We start from the raw sequence: 23,479 nt of genomic DNA on the forward strand, positions 1-23,479 counted from the left end.
TCTTGAAGGATATTTCCATTGGGTTTAGTTTCCTTACCTGACAGTTATTTTCTCTCAGCAAAAAATATTCTGTCTTCGGATTTTCATCGTTACTGATACAGCTGTCAGTATAGCTGGGCTTTTTTTCTTTTGACTGTTTTTAGGACACTTGTCCCCAACCCCCTTTTATTTGGAATATATTTTTATTATTTATATTCATTATGTGATACACAAGTGTGGATTTCTTTTTACTTGTCCTGCTCAGAATTTGTTGGGCTTCTTTAATTGTGAATTGATTGGTTTAGAATATGAGTCTTCAATATTTCTGGGAAGTTCTCAGTTCTTTTCACATATTATTTTAGTCCTATTCCCTTTTATCTTACTCTCAAACCCCAATTAAACATATTTGTGTTCTCCAGTGTATGGCAATGAATATTTTTCTAGTTAAAAAATTTTTTTGATGCAACATTGTCAGATTTTGCACTTTGAAAATCATGTAATGGGCCCTGTTGGGTTACAAGAGTTGCTAATCAACTTTAAAGTTAAAAAAATGAAAGCAGACCTGCTTTCTCTCATTTCTGTCAATGACTGTGTTGCTTTTCGCCCAATGTATTCCTTGCTTTAACATAGCCAACCTGCATAAAATTAAAATTCTGCCTTTAATTTTGAGCACATTTCGAAACTTCTTGGGTTATCTTTCTTAAATGGTAAATTTCAAATGGATTGCCTTTTTCCTCTGCATTTGTTAAGAGCCAAACTCAAAGGATATCTTTATATGAATTTCTATTCTCATCTCATTCACCTACCCTCCCATTTTAGGAAGTTTATTTGTTTCTGCTTTCTGGGGGAAAAAACTATACCATAAATTGAAAAGTAGTTTATAATAAGATTAATATTTGTGTTCTGTTTTATAGTTTATAAAGTGCTTTCACATCTATTTTCTTATTTAATAGTAAGAAATGTATAAAGAACTGGAAAGTAAATATTACTTAGTTTCATTCTCAAATTTCTTTGAATAAACAAAAGATAAACTTATTTGACCTATAGGGTACCTTTCACTTACTGCACTTGAATTTTTATGTATAATTAAAACTGAATAGAAATCTTTTGTAATTCTGTGGTAATTTCAATTGCATGCCCAATTGTTATTGAACTACTGATGGGTATTAAAACAATGTTGTGGTGTTGTCCAGGTTTTTCTAATTAAATGTAAAATTAATAACTTTATTTTCTGAAGGAATGTTCAATTTGTCCTATGATTTTGGTAGGATCCAGAGACTGAGAGCTAGTTATATTTTTTTTTTATTAGTTGCCACCATTGCTCATATAAAAAGTAATTCTTTTAAAATTGTACTTTGAATTTAAAACCTGGTATCTCACGGTACTCTGTTCAAAATAATTCAAATTTAGAATAACCTTCATTGGAAAGAGCTAGTAAATCATATTATAAAGTGATTCTAGCAACTGTATTCTATAAAACCCATTGGCGAGGTATGAATGTGTCTAAGCCTCTTGGGATCTTAAGCAGTTTATCACTAGGCGTTGACTATTAAGAAATGAAGGATTTAATTTAGTTTTTATGCAGCATAAGCGATTTATATATAACCTTTTAACTTTATAGTACTGGGTTTTGCTACTGAGCCCTAGGAAAGAGAGTGAAGATTCTGGTGTGCACTCTAGGGTAATATCTATGTATCCTCTTTTAGGTGGCCCAGCATTTGAACCCCCTTTCTAAAGAGTCTGAATGGGAAGAATATCCCTACCTGTCCCCTACCTTCAGAAATGAAATCCCAGATTCTCATTCTCCTTGCTCCCTTTCAGCTAAGGCTCAGGACTGTAGCTTGGGCTCAGTCAGCCAAATGCATCCACCTCAATTCTAATCCAAAATTAATCCACAAAGAAACAAGGAAATATTTTTAAGTGGCAGTGGTGACCAACATTATCTAGTTTCTCAAACTAGTAGTTTTAACAGCAGCATCCAGTAGCAGGTAACAGTTTAGCAGTGGTTTTCAGTAATAGTGAACTGTTGTCCTCACTGGACTGGTTTTTGATATGATTGATTTAGAGTTGTTTCCATCTGTATACTCACCCTTTATTTCTGCCTAATTCCCTAAGATGATTTTCCACTCTTCTTGGCAATGCTATGAGAAACTCAGGATTCAATACTGTTTAATTAGACTGTGAGAGTTTCAGCAGCTTGCAGTTAAGAATCCTGACTGATATTCTGCCAGCCATTTTTTGTTTGTTGCTAATTGGGTCTCTATAACATGGTTCATTGTGGTTACTCTTCCCCTTCTCATTTATTCTATTAGTACTTTTGGGTAAGTGACTTAATCTTACTAATACTTAGAGAGATACTGTTAAGGGTTATATGAGACAATGTGTTTACCCTGGTCCTGGCACTTGACTTTAAAGTAATGTTAAGTACTGTTTTTATATAACACTTGCCCTCTTCTAGCAAACTATATAATTCACTTATTGGTTATTGTCTCTCAGTCCCCTACTAGAATATAAGCTCCACAACGGCAGAGATCTTTGTCTATTTCTATGGGCCTAGAACAGTGCCTGGCACATAATAGGCACACAATCAATATTTATGACCGAACAAATGAATATGAATTACCATACTCGCTTTATGAAGATGCTTGTGCCCCTAACTACATGAAGAAAAGAAAATTACCAACTATGACTCCCAGCATCTCCCACCAGCTTAAACATCTGTCACTCATCACCTGTTCTTGTCTCTATCATCTCTATTTCATCTCAAAGAAGAGCTTTCTCTTTTCAGAGGCTAATCTTCCAACTATGTCCTGGATTCTCCCCTCCCACCTCTTCCAAGATAACCACCCTTTTGATTATCCTTTCCTTTTCATGTGTTTCTCCCTACTCACTCCTTTTCTTTAGTCTGTGATTGACTAAATCTTTGACCTAGTCTTTTTTTACAAGAGGGGAAAAAAAACAAACTTTAATTCACCCTGAAAATCCTTAAATCTGTTATCCCATCTCTTCTTTATCACCACATGTCTTGAAAGAGTAAAAATTATTACTGTCTTGTTTTTCTAAATCCTCAGTTATACCTCTTCCTCTTATACCTGGCCTCCCATACCTCCACCCCACTATCAAAATTGTTTTGGCAAATGTCTTTAGTGATATCATTGCCAAATTCAGTGGTTTCGGTCAGCCTTCATTCTATTTAATTTCCTTATGGATTTGACTTTTCTTCAGTTTAATATAACAATTATTTATTGAACATGCGCCAAGTGCCCTGCATTCTACTAGGCAGTGAAGATATAAAATGTAAGTAAAGGTCATGTGCAACAAATAATACAATATCACAGGTGCCATTAGGCATTATATAAAACATTCCCTAGGACTGTGGACGAAAAAACAGTTTGCCTCAGCCAGAAAGAGGGACGGTATCAAGGAAAATAAGATGATGACATATTGTCAGATAACAAAAGGAAATGCATAAGATGCAAAGACAGTAACATCGCCAATAGCACAGAAAGCATGAAAATGCGTGATAGTTTTAAAAATCAGCAATTAGTCAATTATGACAAAAGTGGAGATATATTAAACCAGATAAGGAGGTATAAGACTACACAAGATATGATGAAGCCCTGAACTAGGATAGTAGGGGCCGGGATGTGAAGAAGGGAGGATGGGGGTAAAGTTGCTGGAGAAATTGTTCAGAGGTCAATTTAGTGAGACTCAGTGTTTGAATTATTTGTGACTGAGGGTGGAGTCATGGCGTAATATCTTCTATTTTGGACGTAGCAAGTGTGATACTGTGGAACATCCATATAATATTCAGTAGGCACTTAGATATGTAGATCCAGAGGCCAGGAGTGTGGTCAAGACTGCAGATAAAAATTTGGAGTAGAAATTGAAGTCGTGATAAGATAAAGATACAATTTTGAAACTAGTGAGGAAGGAAGTTTAAGGGATACCCAAAAGACTATCTTTGAGAAGTATAGAAACTAGGTTTCCTGCTTTGGTGAAGGGCAAGACAGTAAGATGAAAATGCCCTGTAAAACTTCCCTAGGGAACCATACTTACTTTCTGAGGAGAACTGGTAATGATCCTTGTATCTTTTGTTCGGAAGCTACTGGAGAGTTTAGAGCAAAGGAGTAACGGAATCTGACGAATATTAAAAGAAGCACACTGGCTCCTGTGGGGAGTGAGGCGATAGAAGATTTAGGCCCTGTCACTTCCTTTTGTTTCCTCTGCAGTCCCTAACCAGTGCCATCTGAGTATATATCTAATAAGGTTTGCTGAATAAAGGAGTGCTTCTCCTGAATTTGGAACCAGATAATCAGGTCTTTTGAATTAATAACAAAGAGAAGTTGGACTCTTAAGGCTTTGAGTAGTGTTAACTTATCTAGAAATTTCTGATTTGTTCAGTTGGGATAAAGTCAGTTTTTTGAAAGAAAAATATTTTTGTCATGCATTCTAACCTCTATACTGATGTATATTACTTTTATTAGTCTTTGATTAGTAGAATTATTAATTATATGGCATTAATCATAAAACTGGTATTAAAATAGCTAGTGTGACCTTAATATAGTTTTAAAATAAAATTGTCAGATCTTAATGTTCACTTGGTTTTCTTTCAGGAAGATTTGGAGACTGGAGTTCACCTTGACCCTGCTGTCAAAGAGGTTCAGTATAATCCTACCTATGAGACTATGTTTGCTCCTGAGGTGAGAAAACATACTATATATAAGATTCTGCCTTTGCTAAAGTATTTAAATTATACATAGGTAGATCAACAGCGAAATTTTCCTTTTTCTCACAAAAGTATACTACTTTTAGAAAATGCATCCTATTATACGTCAACTATATCTCAATTTAAAAAGAAAAAGAAAACATATCCTTCTGCTCTCTATAAGTTTAAATAGTGTATATGTTTTTGTGCGAATACTTTTAAGAATTCACAGTTGTTTATCTACCAGCATACAACTACCTGATAGTATGGAATTATGTCTTTTGAAAAAGGAAATCTCAAAATATCTGATGCTTAGCTGTGAACTTAGTTAATGTCTTCCTCTCGGTATTGGTAAAGGGTATTACAAATTAACCATAAGGGAAAAAGAATTTGCTTTAGTAACATCATCAATGCATAGTCTATTATGAAACATCTAGTTATAAATACTGCTATGTCAAACACTAAAAAGGTGCCACACTGACATAGCCACTGCTTGAAAGTAGTCACAATGTCTACTGCCTGCTCTGAGTAAGACATCTTATGGATTCTTTTTTCCATAAGATGGTAATGATAAATGGTAAGGAAAGCATTAAAGATGAGGAAGGAAAAAAAAAAAAAAAAAACCAGGAGTTATGAAAATTACCCATTGTAGGAACATTTGTAGAAAAGATTAAATTTCTAGATATTTTGCCTTTAAAAAGGAAAAAGAATGCTTGATAAAATAGAAATGTCAGAAAATGGTCATTATTTTTTTAAAAAGCCTTCAGTAGCAGGATCTTAAGAAGCACTTTAAAGATGGAAGTGAGGAGGCAAACCTTACTGCATCTTGGTGGAGGAAAAGGTACTTTTTAATATTTTTCATTTTTTATTGTATGGTCATTGTTTGCTGCTGTTGTTGTTTTGATAAAGCAGAGACATAAAGCTGTTTCACAATTTGCTTGCTTGGTTTCTGTAGTCACTTAACATATGGCAATTGAAATGATGTCAGTGCTAGTATTTAAACAGTGCTCTAGCTGTTCTCTAGGTGTAAGCAAAAATCTCATTTTCATGCTCTGAAATGTGGTACATTTTAAATTTTATTCTGTTCTTTTTTAAATCTTTCTAGCCTGTCGAACTATAGGCTCTTCCATATTCCCTGGCACCATTTTAGCCCGCATATTGAAGAGAGGTTGTATATTGCATATATGCTTCATGATTTTTTAAATGAACAGTACTTCAGTGAAATAGGGCCACTGAAATCAGAAAATGAGAAAATTTGGAAGTAATGTCATGTAAGACATTCCTATGTGTCAGTGTATATATTTTCTATGAAGGCTCTTTTTTTATAACTTTTGGATGCTATGTATAACTAATAATAATGCTTTGTGATTACAGCTTTCAAAATTCAAGAAAATTTAAAAGGTCAAGATTTTTTTTTTTGTGGTGATATTGACAAGGTAGTAGGCGGATTCTCTTTGTGGAATTACCAATTCTTTAATATTTGGGGGGTTTTCCCCTCACGTTAGGAAGTTATAAATAAGTTTATGTTAGGAACACTTCTCTGCTTGTCAGTAACTTAAGAAAAGAATGATGAGACTAAAAAGTGAAAAGTTACAATTTTTCCTGGAGGCCAATGAATTGTCTGTGGCATAACAGATTATTAACTTTGAATTTTATGATTAGGATCTATACAATTTGGCACAGTCTGGAAAAGTGTTACTAGGAACTTTGCTAGATGAAATTCAGATTCCCATATTTGAGAATCCATTGTTAGAAACAAGATATAGCCCCTTTCCTCAAGCTAATTTTTACCAGAGAGGATATGTTAAATGTATTTTTTAAAAAGATAGAGCCTAGACTGTTTCCTATAGTACCTTTAAAGTACTAGACAGATTAAAGAAGAGATTGCGTCTGGTTGTAAAGATAAGAAAAAGTTCCATGAGAGAAATAGTATTTAAAGTAAGCAATACAGTCTAATTTAAGAACATGAGATTTGGGGTTAAGCAGACCTCTTTTTAGTTCTTGTATGACCTGAGATTATCTTCTTTTTTTCATAAGTCACATGAAGATAATGTCTGCTTTACTGAGTTATAAGGATAAATGAGATAATGTATGATATGCTTAGGAAACTCTCTGGCACAGAGTAAGCATTTAACAAATGTTAGCCCTTACTGTTATTTATATTACTGTTATTAGCATTGATGGCTAGGAAGGCTTTTAGGGGGAAAGATTCCAGGCAGAACAGACACACTTGAGCCAAATCATAAAAGATCTAAAGAAAAGAAATGCTTTAGTCATTATCAGTAGGGGAAGACGGGGAGGTAAGACTAGAATGGTATTTTGTATAATATTACACAGGGCTCTGGGGGCCAAGGTGAAGAGTTTGGTCTTGATTTAATATATGATAGATTTGTAAGGTTCTTTAGTGGGGGAGTAGCACAATTAAAGCTACCATTTATACTGTATTCCGGGTGCCATACTGAAGGATTTATATATTTATATTCCTTATCTCTTTTAGTCTTCACTACAACCTTATGAAGTAAGTACTCTTATCCCTATTTTACAGCAAGGAAACCAAGTCTCAAATTATACTGCCTGCAAATTTGAGTCCAGATCACTCTTAACAATGGCTCTATAACTGGAAGACCAGTTTGAAGGCCATTGTGGGTATACCCCTGCCTTTGACTTTGTCAGCTCAGTAAATTAACTGAATTGGCTATTTTATTTTATAAAACATTTTTTCTCCCACGTAACCAAGGACTTTTCCTAAATGGTCTACTTAGTTATCCAGATAAACTTTCTCAAATTTATAGAAAGAACTTAAAGACAATAGCCATTGTTTTAGTCTAGTCATTTTTCTTCCTTTCACACAATCTTTTTTGTATCTGCTTAGAGGAAAGTGAATTTGTTAGCTTCTCTAGACTCATATAAAACCCATAAGCTCAGAGAGATTTTCAGACTTAAAATATAGTACTTTTAGGAATAGAAAAAAATGTAAAAATTAAGAGGAAAAAAATGCCAGTTACTGTTAAAAATTTGGCTGTGTCGGATGCTATAAATATTAATGTTAGAATGAACTTTAAAATCATATGGCTTAGCTCTTATTTTATAGATGAGGGAACTGAGGCCCAAAGTCATAGAACCAGCCTTAATAAAATATTCTTATGCTAATAATATTTAAACTGTTCTTATGTCTTACAAGATTGAAGTATTCCTCCAGTAAAATTGAATTTTAGTGACCTTTTTCAAATTTGTAGAAAATAATCAACAGACTTCTCACCTTAAAATTTGTTTACAAGTATTCTAAACATTGATGAATGCAATTAATATTAATGAAAAACTTACCAACAATATATGTATGGTTATTAATTCAATAACTTGGGTTTTATTTTATTATATGTGAACTTACGGTTATGATTTCATGTGCTTGTCAGTTTTCACTAGTATAAATTTCTTAATTCCTGTGATGATATACTGCTAAGACATTGATCCTCAAATACTCAAGTACTCTACCTACTGAAGACTCTAGAGAATCACTGCCTTGTAATATGCAGATCTCTTAGATTATTCAACCAGTGCCTTAAAAAATTAAAATGCTTTCTTCCAACTCTATAAATAAATCACTACTCCACTCAGGTGAAAGATGTAAGAATATTTACCTGTCCCAGAAAAATCACATATTCTTCTGGGTGTAGTGATACGAATTAATACTTAAATGTATATATTTTTATATGGGAGATTACGATTCCAATTGACTACAGTGTACTTCAATATTATCTTAGCTAAAAACTGTTTAATACTTATACCTAATTATCTTCAATGTGTTTTTTTTAATCACTTGAATACAAATTTACATTTATACTTAGTTAACTACCAAAAGTTGAGAAGAAGTATTTAAAAATCAGTTTTGTGTGTGTTTTATGCATTGTTTTGTTTTTAATGCTTAACCCAGAATTAAAAGACATACATATTCACAGAGACCAGAAACATCTGGGAGACATTTTTTGAGTAATTGGGAAGAGCTGAGTCCTACTAAATAACATTCTCTGCCTTCATCTGTTGACATTTAATGTCTTTGGGGTCACCACTAACTACCAGTAAGTTGGCAGTGAAGGTGAGCCAGAAGTGGATGGCTCCTCCCCTCAATAGCTTCCTGTATCATTAGAAGATTTTTTGTTGTCTCAGCTTAAATATCTATAAAACATAAGCATATTTAAATTTTTAGACTGAGTTAGGAATAGCACCACATATAAGATATACTTAACTGTAATACATGGATCTATATTTGTATAGAGATCAAAGTTCTTTAGCAGTGAGAATTTTTCTTTAAAGGATGAATCTAGTTTGATGTGTATGTCCTATAGAAGAATTGTTCTCTTTTTGTAAAATCTTAATAAAATAAGACTATGGAATTTGTGTTTTCCTTTTTCGAATTGGAAATTATAAGCACAATTGATAATTTATTATGTGTTAGGAGTTACAATAAGAACAATAGGGATTTTTATCATTTTAGATTTTTTACCCCCAGAGGTAAGCCCATGCTGCTTTGTAGATGATAACTGACTACAGCAGGTAGAGCATCTAGGAAACTTTTAAATTATTTGATTATCTTTAATTTTCTAGCTGTTTCTTGTTTTATAATAAATTTCATCACTGAATGAAATTAACTGTGAATTCCAGCATTTGGCAATCTAGATTTTTTCCTTTTGTTTCCACTTATCAGCACAGAAAGAACTAATATGGGCTGCAAAGTCTTGTACTATCCTGTTATAATTTAGAATAAATAGCAATAAAAGCTTTATATATAAATCAGATATTTTAACATTGAATTATTTTAAACATATAAATGGCAGCCATCAATAAAAAAGAATATTGTAATTTATTTTCTTCTAAAGCAAGAGAAATTTAAGGCATCCCTGACATTTAAATTCAGATTTTCGGGCATAGTATAATGTTAATATTTAGAGATGGCAATATTCAGGTTAAAAGAAGATAAATAATTTATATTTAGGCTCTGGAAATGTATCATAGAAAAGATAGTTTCTAATATTAATGACCAGTGATGTTCTAATGTCAAAATATTTCATCATGACAATAGACCATTTAGAGTTCAAATAAAAATATCTTGTATAATTTCACTATTTCCAAAGTGGGAAGTTCATTTTATTCTTTGCTTTAAAACAAAAAAGAGTTGGATTTTCCCAATACCTCTTATAATAGCACTGGATATAATATATTTTGGTAATTTTTTTACCCAATTTTTGTAAAAGTTAGAGGCTACGAGTATATGTTTAAGGACTATTATGCTGTATTAGAATGCTAGATTAGGATGTATTTTAGCCTTTGTTTTACCAATTAATAAAACTATTGGCTCTAAGGCAGGTAAAATACATCATCTTTGGCTTTTTTTCTTCATTTATAACATGAGAAAGAAATACCTCTCTAACTTTCCAGGATTTTTGTACAAATTAAATAACATTTGGAAAGCCATTTCGGAAACTCAAAGCATAATAAACAGATAATAATGGAGCTATTTTGTGTAAGACTTTCATAGCATGACTTTTCGGAGTGGAGAAATTTTATTTACATTTATATTGTCTTTTCCTTGGGACTTTTTCAAGCACTTTATTTTTGTCTGTTTTACTATCTTCTGCCCCCAGTGGGATTCTGATTAATCTTTTCTTCATTAGTGCTTTCTATATTTCGAGCACTGTTGTAAGTATTGAGGATTCTAAGTCTGCACCTTTGAGGAACTCATATCTAGTAGAGAAATAATGTATTTTTAATTACATCATGGTGCCATTATTGATATGAAAGTCACCCAAAATCTCCCAAATAATGGTTTAGACAAAACTATAGTAAGTCTCAATTATCTTGAACAACACAATCAAGTAGAACTTCCTGTGATGACACAATGTAGTAGATGATGGCAGTGTAGTAGCCAGTAACAAAACGTAGCTGTTGAGCTCTTGAAATGTGGCTAATGTGACATTTCTGAATATTTTCGTTAACTTAAATTTAAATAGCCACATGTAGACTTGGGTGAGCTAGGTCCCCCTCCTTCTGTCCTAGGGGCTGACAAGCAGTCCTGATCAGCCATCGTCCAGTTGCACTGAACTAAGTGACCTGAGCATGTTCCCAAATAGGTTAGTCAACCCTGATGATTTTAGAGTTGAAAATATATTGTACATTGTATATTCTAGTAATTCAAGCTTTACACTCTCAAAATTTAAGTTTTTCTTTTCTTCTTTTTTTCTTTCTTTTCTTGTAACACTGCAGTTTGGACCAGAAAATCCCTTTAGGACACAGCAAATGGCTGCCCCTAGAAATATGCTCTCTGGATATGCTGAACCAGCTCATATCAATGACTTCATGTTTGAACAGCAAAGAAGAACTTTTGCCACATATGGTAAGATGATAAGACTTACAGTTTCAAGTTTGACTTTATTAGAAGGGATGCGTGTATGTGAGAAAAATCTGTTTTCTGTCTTTTTAAATTTATTAATCTGGATTCCTTCTAAAAGGGTAGTATGTTTTCTTATACACATCTATAAATATTTATTCAAATGGGCAGGTAAATTTTTAGCTGCCATTCTAAATCTGCTATGACTTCTGAGTGCTAGAAATATTCTGCTGTCTTAAAAACAATATTCTGTTGTACTTGATAATGAACAGTTGTTATTGAATGTATATTATATGTGGATTGCCATTGAAGTTAGTAAATGACAGGATAGATTAAGAGGTTACTTTGGTTTTTTTGTCTTATACACTTGTTGGCTTTACTCTGTTTCTCAGGTTTTAACCCTGAAAAGTTTTCTATTGATCACTGAGGGGCATCAGGAAATAGAATGGCCACAAATTTATTGAATGAAATAATTATATCCTATCAATGGCAAGATGTAACAAAGTTAATGTGTATGCAAGGCTGGGAATCCCCTGTAAAAGAAAATGGTCTTTATAATGTCCTTGTTAAGAGTTCCACACAGATCATAGGTCCTGATCACTTATATCAGATTTGTCCATTTTGGGTAGTGCCTTTCCTTTCTCTTCCTATAATCCACATCTTTAAGTTGATAGACATACGGATCACCTTTTTGCTTTAAGGAGCTTTTTGGTAGGGGTGGGTGAGCAAAGTAAATGAGAATGTTTTTATGCCTGTTGTAGAAGCAGTCTTCTTTATGAATTAATTACTTATGCTGATATTTCTTTCCCAATAGAATAATTAAAAACTCTGAATTTTTTTTACAGTAATTTAATAGTCACATTTTAGACAGCAGTATTGTCTTTTTTTTTTTCTTTGCAGTTAGAATTCTAGTACCTCCTTTTATTTCTTATGGTAAAATTTTTTTTAAAGTTCTAAACAAATTTTTCTGTCTCATCTACCATTAACATTCATTATTATAAGATAGGACTAAAAACAGTTAAGATACAATATTGTTTTTAGTGATGCTTTTTAATAAGAGTTATTTTCATTAAAAAGTAATACAAATTTTAGACATTTAAGAAAGAGAAGTAGTTTATTTATAATCTCACTATACTAAAATGTCTATACTCAGCATTATGGTCTTTATCCCTCCAAGTCTTTTTTCATATTCATATTTGTATTACAGAGTTGTAATCTTTCTAAATTGAAAATTTTACATCTCACTTTTTTATTCAATATTTTATCATAAGCATATTTCAGTGTTACTTTATAATCTCAAAGCTTATCAATTTTAAGAGCTATGTAGTATCTCTTGATTGCGTCATAATTTACATTATTCTAATGTTAAAAAGTTACTTTTATTATTTAGTGAGTGATGCAAATGGATTCACTGTAAATTAGTTTAGAGGTTTAGTACAAATAGTCTTAATTATTTATCATAATATATTCTTAGAAGCTAGTTGTAAAACGATTATCGTGTATTAGATCATTATTTATTAGATCATATTTCACCATGGCAAGGTTATAATTGACTTAACTGTGTGCCTCTAAAATTACCTAAAAGACTTCAGTCCAGTAAAATGATTATAAATGCATGTACCCATTGCTTGAATAAGGGATCCCATTTAAGTATGTATGGAGCACATAAAAGTCAGCTCTATTGCATTGTGAATTTATTATATTTTAGCTTATAATAAAACATACTTAAAGATTTTGCTTATCTTTATAGACTTTAGAAGGGCCTTAAGCCCTTTATCTAATAATTTAGATAAAGTCTCCTTTAAAACCAAATGGGAAAAAATGCCCAGTTAAACATGCTGATACCTACTTTTCTTCTTAAATTATCCTATGGAAAAGAGTAAGTATTTAAAATTATTCAATTATTCGGTTGGCTTTAGACCTTGCTTAAGAAATGGGCTTATTTTTTCTAAACCTGGTGTTTTTTGCCTCTTTCATTAGGAGGGGTTGGGTTAGGACACAGGCTGAATTATTTAGTGAATTAAAGACCAAAAAAATGAATGTGGGGCTATACTAGAGTAGGCAGCCTGGAATAGAGGGAGTGGCCAGTTCCAAAACAAAAAAAATTATGATCTGTCTCCCTTATAATCTTACAACTGAGAGCATCTTGTTTGAATTTAAATCAATAAACTAGTTAATCAACCTCAGGGTTAGCAGTCTCCGTTTTTTTTTTTTTCCTCCCCCCAAGTATTAAGCAAGTATAGCTTCTGTTAATTTAAAAGTCTTATAATTCCTCATAGAAAGTTCTTGTCTAATTTCGGACAGTGATTCCTTTTAGATAGTGAGAGAAACAGTTTTTTCTCGCTCTTATACATAGAATGTAAGGCCATGAGAACTTTCTGTTACCTTCTCTCATTTGCAAAGTACCAGGGAGCAAACCTTCTGTTTGTGCCAGTGTTACATACAAGACATAAAGGAGCTGGCCCATGAATTCAGTTTTACCTGTCTCATAGTTATATTCTCCTACGATATAGAACAAACAATTCTGCTCCCCCCGCCCCATTTTTAAATAGTTGTAGCAGTGTTGTAATCTAAGTGTATTACTTGTGGAACATTTATATTGTTTAATACATTTAGTTCACCACAGAACTCACCTGTAGAGTCCTTATCAGTGAAGATGGTCTCATTTGCTGTATCATCTCGTTTACTTATTCTACAGTTTTGCTTTTAGCTCACATTTATGGTATTTCTCCTAACTTCTCAGTCTCTCAATGGTTTGTATGAATTCCTTTGTCCTGTTACCTCCCTTTTCCTCTTGGACTCCTGGTCTGTTTGTCCTTTGCTGGTCTTAGGGCTTCTCAATGAGATTTCTTGTTCTACCTTCACCCAGAATTTTCTCTGCACCAGTCTATGGAAGTGGAGAATAGAATTTAAACACCTTCAGTTTCACCATAGTTGTTAGTAACTTAGTTTTAACTTCAATATTAGGAAATCTTGATTAACCTTTTTAAATGATTTTTTAAATACTCTGCTGAATGAAGGTGTAATTTATATAAAAATTTCTTATTAAGATTACAAGTTGGTTCCAGTTTTCACTGTTAAAAATGTGGTAATGTATATATTAAAGTGCAGTAAAATGCTTTTTAAAATGTGGTGAAATATCTTTGTGCATAAAACTGAGTTTTTTCATTATTTTCTTAATGTGAATTCTCAGAAGTAGGTCTAAATATAAATGTTTTTAAAGCTTTTGTTACATATTGTGAAAATGCTTTCCAAAAGAATTCTTTCTTCTTACACTACCGCCACCACTACTTCTCCTTACCCAAGATCCATGATTGTTTTTCCTTTATTTGATAAAATATTATCTGTCTTTGTTTAAATTTTATTCTTTTGGACTATTGGTGAGGTCGAAGGTTTTTACATATATAGGCATACCTCATTTTATTGCGCTTCACTTTATTGCGCTTCACAGATGTTGCGTTTTTTTACAAATTAAAGGCAAGATGATCCGCCAGGAAAAAGAATACTACTCCACTTTATTGCGGTGGTCTGGAACCGAACCCGCAATATCTTTGAGGTATGCCTGTATTTGTAACCATGCTTTTGCAAATTGTTTAGTCTCTTCTCATTTACCTTTTTGGATGCTAGTATTAATAGTCTTCTTAGGGATTATTATCAACGTCGATAGCCATTTCATATAAGACTATAAGCGAAAGATATTAACTCCATTAAGAAAGATAAAATGGAAAATACACTTCAGAAAGATAAGAATATTTCAGAACTAAAATGCAGATATATTTATTTATTCGAGATAAGAGTAGAAAACAGATTGGACTGAAATTCTGTAGTATTAGAATTCTATCTTATTCCGATGTTGGCTGACTTCTAGTTTGATGTCTAGCTAAGTAGTTTAACTTCTCTTATTTGTAAATGAAATACTATTATACCCTAATCACCTGGGGTGGGAGGCAGCAGTGTTAATGGTGATAGTACCAGCAAAGATTTTACCACAAAAGATGTGGTAAAGGAGAGGAGCATAAGTTCCTTTTCTCCGAAACAAGACTATGGCCGGATTAAGTTGAGGATTGGTGCTTACACAGTTAACACAGGAAGGACCAGGGACCAGGAATCACCCTTCCTTCTGTGCTTCCTACTCCATCCCTCTAAACACATAATGCAATGACATTTATAGAGACATATTCTTCAAGATTGAATTATATTCCAGATACGTTTTTATGATTGAGGTGGGGACTTTTAATTTATGATATGTTGTCTAAATTTTATATGAGCCTTATGTAGTCTCATTTTTTAAAAATACCATTTTACAGAACCCTGTTCTATATATTAAAAAAGTGAAAAATAGTATATAGAACTCTGTTCTACATATTAAAAAATGAACCTATGATTTCAGAGATTCTATTCCAAACATACTTTTCAGGCTCTCTCTGGCTAAAAACATATTTTACATACTGAAGAAAACTACATGCAAATGAGCTAATAGACAGGTGGTTGTTTCTATTCTAAGCATATCATGAGAGTGAGTTGGGCACTTACCACCTCAGCTTCTTTGAAAAGTGCATTTGATGACAAATCTTTTTTTGTTTCTCAAAAGAAGTGCCTTTTAATCTTTAGCTGGAAAATGAAAATGTTAACTATATCCACTAACATGTGTCCTTAAGAAAAAAATGGGCTAGTACTTTTATATACTCCATGATTGTTCATGTGGTTGTAGGCCATAGACTGATTAATGATCTCTCTTTTGTGAATATGCTAGATTACTGTTAAAACTGATTTTACCAAACATTTATCATGCTAGCACCCCTACTTGAGAAAAAACTGATTTGAGTTAATATAGACTTTCTTTCCTTCACTTCCCGTAGACCACTGGAGACCACATTTATATGTAGCTACATACTCTATCTCTAGTTGAAGGAGTATATTCATATGCTAGTAGATATCCTTACTTCTCTTACCAAGGATATGTAAATAATGATTTATGAGGTAGGAATATTTTATTTTAAAATTTGGAGGACAGACTGTCTTTACTGGGAATAGGATATTCAAAATAATAGCTAGATTTTTTTGTGATTCTTCTTACCCTATTTTTTATTACTTAATAGTTTATATAATTCGATATATTAAGCTATGTATTATCTGTTGCCAACAAGAAAAAGAGTTTCTAAATTTCTGAATGTATAATATATGTATATTTTTAAGCTCTTAAAAAATTTAACACAGCAGTATGATATCTTCGCCTGAGAGGCTCTTAGTAATACGTCGGTATGCTAGCTTCATCCTGTAAGATACTTCTTATTCTACTGAAGTCACTCCTGGTCTAGCCTAAGATTTGGGTTAATTGTTCTAAGTAGAAACGTAGTTCAGGAAAGAAGGATTGGTCCTAAGTTAAAGAGACCATTTTTGACATCTGGGGAGGAAAATGTGAAAGGAATATATTTGCATAGAATAAAAGTGAATTGTAAATGACAAAAAATAGAGTCAATATTTTGTACTTTTTTCCTTTCAGGTTATGCATTGGACCCTTCATTAGATAATCATCAAGTGGCTACTAAGTATATTGGTTCTGTAGAAGAAGCTGAAAAAAATCAAGGTAATTTATTTGAGATTATATATACACCTATAATCACTATCTTGCAAATTGACTTTAGACAGCAGGAAAAATCTAGTATTTTATTTAGCTCTTGGTTTTGTTTTTTTTTTTAAGTTGAGACAATATTGATTCAGTTTAGAACAATATAGTTTAGAACTTATAGTTTTTGAGCTGCTTTTGCCACTTACTGGATTTGTAGGAAAGATCGTTGTACCTATAACAGGAGAGTTATTGTGAGTACCTGGCATAGTACCAAGTAGACTCTGTAGAAATCATTTAATAAGTTATAATTAATGTATATAAGTTAATTTTAGAAGTCATTTCTCAATGCTAATGTCAAGCTCCATTTTAACAGAACAGAAAAAATTTCATTGTGCATGTCTGTGGAGATTGTCTTTGAAATGTTGCATAAAAGCTGAATTTTTGAATGTGTATTTTAAAATACATGGTTGCGCTCATATTCATTTTGTGTTTATTATTAGGCAAGTATCAAATTCTAAATGCCAGCTTGTCACAAAGGTCATCGGCCCATTGGAACTTTATTCATAAAATGCTCATTAAAACAGAATATGCTGTTTGTACAAGGACACTTAGTAGCTACAGACCCTATGTGATCAAGCTGCCCTAGGTATATAAACTATATAATTGTTAAAAGAGAATTTTAACAAGCTTTTGTTATAACACAGAACCTAAAGGAAACTGATTTGTATTAACGTAGGTGAGCTTTTTCCTTTAAGTTAGACCTCTACAAGCCACACATGTGTATAGCTAGATTCTCAGTTAACAATTGAATTGTGACCATGACTCCCATAAACCTTTATTTCAATTTCATGACTGTACACAGAAGCCCCCTTCTGTTGTTCAAATCTAAAGCTCAACCACAAACATCTTCTTTCTTCTTTCCCTCTTACTGTTAAGATTTATATTAGAGGTCAAGTTTAGATTGAGATCACTTGGAAGAAATACCAGATTCTTGTGAAACTGTTAAATTTATATTGCTGCGTTATAGGTAAATTAAAGATAAGTTATCAGTTACTTAATGTAATTTCATCTACTTCTGTTTGTAAATGATAAATTTTAGTTTATTCTTGTTTTCAAAGGTAGCTTTATCATTATTTAGCAATATTAAATTGCTGAGTTTCTTTCAAAAAGTGGTAATCCACTTATATAGATTTGTGATTCATTAAAAGGATTGCATACTATTACAAGATTACATAGCTGGGTCTTTTCTTGACATAAATTAGAACTTACAAAATATTGCAGTGTTAGAAAACTTCTTTGCCCAGGTCGAATCCCTTTTTGTATGACATAAGTTGGTATATCTGGCATATTCATACAGATTTTATTTGTATTTTTTAGTACATCTTTGGTCACATGAATAATCACCTTTTTCTAACCATATAAAGTAAAATTATTCATATGCTGCTATTTCTTTAGAAAAACCATATTCGTGATGTCTATTTTTTTTTTTTTAATGTAGGTTTAACTGTATTTGAAACTGGTCAGAAGAAAATCGAAAAGAGGAAAAAGTTCAAAGAAAATGACGCATCTAATATTGATGGTTTCTTGGGACCTTGGGCAAAATATGTAGATGAAAAAGATGTAGCCAAACCTTCAGAAGTAAGCTCTGATGATTTCATTGTCAATTTAGGTGTATGCTGTATCTCTCTGAAGCATATCTATATTAATAAACTTCAAATTTCCTTAGAAAACCAAATTACTCATCAAAATTTTTCTACCTCTATTAATTGAAAAAATAGTTTCTTTATTTTTCTTTGGAATATTTTTACTTATATTTTCTCTGATTTATTTTACTTTATTTTCTCTGATTTATTTTCTTCCATACTTTTTTATTATAATTCAACATTGAACAATTTTTAATAAAAATCCCCTTGATAAAGCTGTTATGCTGCAATAGTAGCTGCTCTTCCAGTACCAGATACTCAGATAGTAACTAAAGAATCAGCCTTTCAATGATTTTAGAGTCAATGTGGGTTTTATTTATTATTTTATTTAAAATTTTTATCAAAGTAATGTGTATATATATTTTTTTCTGGTTTGTTTAATTATACTACAAAGTTTATTAAGTAAAACCATAGACCCCTACCATGTTCCTCCCTACCTTCTGATCCTTCTGTCTCTTAGACGGTCACTGTTCTAGATCTTAGGGATACAGTAATGGACAAGATCAAGACAATCCTAGCCTCACGAAGCTTGTATTCTGTCTGTATCTTACCTCCATCTATCTTAGTTATATACATAATGCTGCTATTTACTTATTTTATACATCATCTGTTTGACTTGTTATTATAAAGATGTTCTACTACTTCACCTTCCTTCCACTGCTCCTCCCATAAAAGTAGTCACAAATCTATTGTCATTACTTATATCCCTATGACTATATAAAAGCTGTTTACTGAAGAACAACATTATGTACTAAAATTCAGTTTTCTTTCTGGAACTAGATGTTCTAACTCCTAGTCCTTTTCACTTGTGTAGTTAGCATAATATGTTAAATTTATTTCTAGGTGTTTCAGAAGGATAGATTTTGTATAAAAAGTTTAAAAGTATTAAGTAGTAACCATTATGTGTTTATTATCATTTTGTAATCTGTTAAGAAGTTGAGATCATTATCCTGGGAGACATCCTTGAAGCTATTGCTTCACCAAAAAGTAGACTTCATTATAAAGAATTTATGACCAGCTTTGGCCATGATTGGGTTCTAGAACTTCCATTTTAAAGTTCACTCCTTACTTTTCTTAGGAAGAACAAAAAGAATTGGATGAAATTACAGCAAAGAGGCAGAAAAAAGGCAAACAGGAGGAAGAGAAACCTGGGGAGGAAAAGACAATCTTACATGGTAATATATTTTTTATGCTTCTTCATTTTTGTGATAAACTTAGAGATATTTACTTTAGTCTCTGTTCATGTAATATCAGTCGCCGTCATTAGCTCCTACAATTCATTATATTGAGAATTATATTTGACAATTTGTATTTCAAAGAAATTACAGCAAACTCTTCTGTGTTCTAATAAGGGAGAGAAATAGCATGATTAATAATAGCAACAGATTTTTTTTAGTGCTGATGAATTTTTACAAAATGATAAAGAAGAAACCTAAATGTTCCACACCTTCTTTCCTAAGATAAACTTGACTCTTTCTGGTATGTCAATAGTGCCCAGTCATTTTAACCTTTTTTGTTTTTAATCCAAATCAAATATTCTCCAGGTATTCTCACAGTAACTGAATTATACTTTAAGAGAATGTACTTTGTTTTTTATGTGAATAGATTGGAGATTAAGACTCTCATACTTATTTTGACTTGTGGAAGGAAATGTATATACACCAAAATAAATTATAAATATGCTAGAATGTACCTGGTTCATTAATAGTTATATTTAGGAAATTATGTAATGGTTCCTGAAACTGTAAAGAATAATTCAGTACTGATAGTATTGATTATTCTAATGTTATATCACATATCAAATATTTAGGTTTGATGAAGCCATATTTGGTTTCTCGAGCTCCAGTTTTATCTCCAAGGAGTCCATTTAGTACTCTAGTGTTTGCAGCCATAATAATAACAGCCAGCATTTATTTATTACTTACTCTGCCAGGCATGCTACTAAATGCCTTATATATACTATGCCATTGAATTTGCATAAGTGACTTTATTGTGAAATCTGTGTTGAAAGTAGAAAAGGGAATGGAAAAGGAACCTAGAAAGGCATAAAAGAGGAAAGCAGGGGGAAAGGATAGCTAATATTTTTTGGTTTGTTTTAACTTCCTTCCTATCCTCTTTTGCTTCTGATTCTTCACCAGTGTGACTCACAAGGCCCAAGTATTATTTTTTCTTCCCTCACTGTAATTATACTGCAGTGAAGCCTTTTATGTATCACTAAAATCTGTAACTGAGTAAAAGAATTGTAGATCTTATTTAGAGGTCTAATATTCTCTAGATATTTAGAAATTCAAAAATACCTCTAATTATAAATAATAGTGATGGTTTCAGGCAGCTAAATATTAGCTAATCTTGGTCTTAACATCATCAGAATGTTATTACCAAATTCTTAATGTGGAATAATACCTCTATGAATAAACGTTTTTATTTTAAGGATACAGATTTCATGGCCGTGGCTTGTATTTGTTCATTGCTTTCCTTTGCCTTCTTATTTCAGTTAAAGAAATGTATGACTATCAAGGCAGGTCCTATCTCCACATACCTCAGGATGTTGGTGTTAATCTTCGGTCAGCTGTGCCACCTGAGAAGTGTTATCTTCCCAAAAAACAAATTCATGTATGGTCCGGACATACCAAGGTAAGCAAATTGGTTATTTTTGCTTGTTATGATGTATAATAGTGAAGCCAATGTAAAGTTTCAGCTATTGATGTGGAATATTCACTGTTCCCAGTAAAGATATAGGGAAGTCAAGATAGAGCAGAGAAAATAAATTGAAGATAAACCTGAGTTAGGCTTTGGAGGTACCCACACATACCAATCACAAATGATGACTCAGTCTTCAAGGTTATCTGGATTGGCTGTGACATAAGAATTTGTGATTCTGGTTTTATCCACTTACGGTCTTTCCCTCCGAGTTCCTGCCACAGCTTTCCTCCTCTTGGGCACCAAGTCAGTGAGTAATGGGCTTGTCCTAGCTAGCATCAGAGCCTCAGTAATTTTGCCTTAGCTCTTGAGGTTACCACCCTTCAAAGATTAGCTGTTACCTGGTTTATAAACTATGATAATATTTAAACTAATGCAGAGGCAAGATACTTGAAAACTTTTGATATCGATAATCTTTGTCATCTGCATTATTCCAACTGACAATTTACATCTCTTAGCAAAGAGCAAAGGGACTGAGTGAAAGAAAGGAGAGGAGTGGGGAACATTAGCAGTTGATCGACTAAGAATGCCCTTGGGCGAGGAAGTCCATATTAAAGGTTAAAAATCAAATCTTCAGAAGCTTAGTGTCAGTAAGGGCTGCCCTTGGAATCCTAATGAAGATTATTCTGGGACATGATTTTTGGACTGAAGAAAAATAATAAATTAGGTTGCTTAAAAATATACTGTCCTTTATTTATATTTGACGTTAGCTGATTTTAGAATTCTTCTGATTGATAACTGTAATACCTTTTTATAGGGTGTCAGTGCAGTCAGATTGTTTCCTCTCTCTGGCCATTTATTGCTGTCTTGTTCCATGGACTGTAAAATTAAGGTGAGTTTTCCGTAACAGAGTAGGAGTCTGCAGAGCTAGTGCAGACTTGCTTTTGGTTAATTATAAGTAAATTTAGCTTTGTTATGTAATTAGAGGCTAATTATTGTCTCTTAGGCCCTGTGAATACAGCACTTTAGGAACTGCTTCTAAACATGTTGATTCAGATATGGCTCTGTGGTCCATTTGACTGGGTGCTTTTGTAAGCTTAGATAACTGATTAGAATATAATCAGTCACTTTGGCTTCAGACACACAAATGTTTACTCAGTAACAATGAATTTATAAGAGATTTTTGTATATGTAACGGAGTTCATTTGTTCCTCAGAACCTTATGAGGTAGAGAGGACACATGCTAGAAATCCCATTTTTAGAGGATAAATAATGTAATTCATCCTTTTTCTTATAAATGCTAGTAGATACCAAGTATCCGAGAAGAGTGAATAGAATGAATCAGCATGGTATGTGCTATAAATGATGAGTTTCATGGTTTCTGGAGTCAAATCTGAGGCAGGATGACTACTACAGTCACAGGCAAAGAACTAGGTCCTGGAGGTACTTGCCTAGTATGTATGCTGCAGGAACTGAGACTTTATCCTGTTGGCCCTAGGTAGCCAGGAGATTCTTTTTATTTTAGAGGACTAGCAACAGGACTGGATTTGAGTTAGGCAAGAACGAAGGTAGTTTTGAAACTATCATGTTAATTCACTTTAGGTGTGACATTTTAGTATCATCATTTTCATAGTATAGTTTCTGTAATACTTATTACTTCAGAAAAAGTTAAAAAAAAAAACCTTTCAGTACCAAAATGTCATAAACATGCCAGTTTTAATAACATTTAATTATTTTAAAAGTAGTTTACAGTGTTACTTAAGTAGAAACTTCTCATCATAGAAAATATATTAAATACAGAAAAGAATAAGAAGAAAATAAAAGCACCTGTATTAGCTCTAAGTTCTAGTGATATTTTGATGTATTTTTCAGGATCTGATTTCAAGTTTAGTTTTAAAGTGTGTGTGTGTGTGTGTGTGTGTGTGTCCATGAGTCCAAATAGTGCAACACAGACTAGCATCGCCAAGCAATATATGTAATGATGTATAATGCCTTTGTAAATCCCCTGTACACATATAGATATGCACAAACATAGACTAATAAAAAGTTACTGATAAAAAGTTGTCATTTTATCGAAGTCTTATATTAAAATTTAATGCTTCTATGTGTTTTTTTTCCCTAGCTATGGGAGGTTTATGGAGACAGGCGCTGTTTGCGAACATTTATTGGTAATGCATTTTTTTCTGTGACTATAAATCTGTTTGAAGAGACTTGTTAAACTTTTTAACATTGACCATAATTTTACTACACTAACATGAATGAAAGTCTTGAGCTGAGTCTTGGAGAGGGAGTAAATCTCCCCACATAGACAAAGAAAGAACTAAGAAGAGAGAGCAGTAGAAGCAAAAGCAAAAGCGGTATGAGAAAGCGTGCCGCTTTGGGGGAACCACATATATTTCAGAATTGCCAGAGTGTGGGATATGGTGAGCAATGAAAGTAAGAAAAGCAGAAGTGGGGTGGGCACAGTATGGAAGATCTTGTGTGCCATTAATTAGGAG

The 23,479-nt window shown here is 32.6% G+C and overlaps 1 protein-coding gene across 1 annotated transcript in view; it reads left to right on the plus strand.

Moving 5' to 3' along the window:
* Positions 1-23,479, plus strand: part of CDC40 (cell division cycle 40) — a 41,920-nt gene that overhangs the window by 4,754 nt on the left and 13,687 nt on the right. The window contains exons 2-9 of the mRNA XM_006926070.3: positions 4,596-4,682; positions 10,946-11,075; positions 16,573-16,656; positions 18,137-18,276; positions 19,420-19,516; positions 20,836-20,975; positions 21,799-21,873; positions 23,104-23,149. Coding sequence (XP_006926132.1) covers positions 4,596-4,682; positions 10,946-11,075; positions 16,573-16,656; positions 18,137-18,276; positions 19,420-19,516; positions 20,836-20,975; positions 21,799-21,873; positions 23,104-23,149 — 799 coding nt within the window. The remainder of the gene's footprint in view (positions 1-4,595; positions 4,683-10,945; positions 11,076-16,572; positions 16,657-18,136; positions 18,277-19,419; positions 19,517-20,835; positions 20,976-21,798; positions 21,874-23,103; positions 23,150-23,479) is intronic.

The sequence above is a fragment of the Pteropus alecto genome, unplaced genomic scaffold (genome assembly GCF_000325575.1).
Source record: "Pteropus alecto unplaced genomic scaffold, ASM32557v1 scaffold79, whole genome shotgun sequence".
NCBI lineage: Eukaryota > Metazoa > Chordata > Mammalia > Chiroptera > Pteropodidae > Pteropus > Pteropus alecto.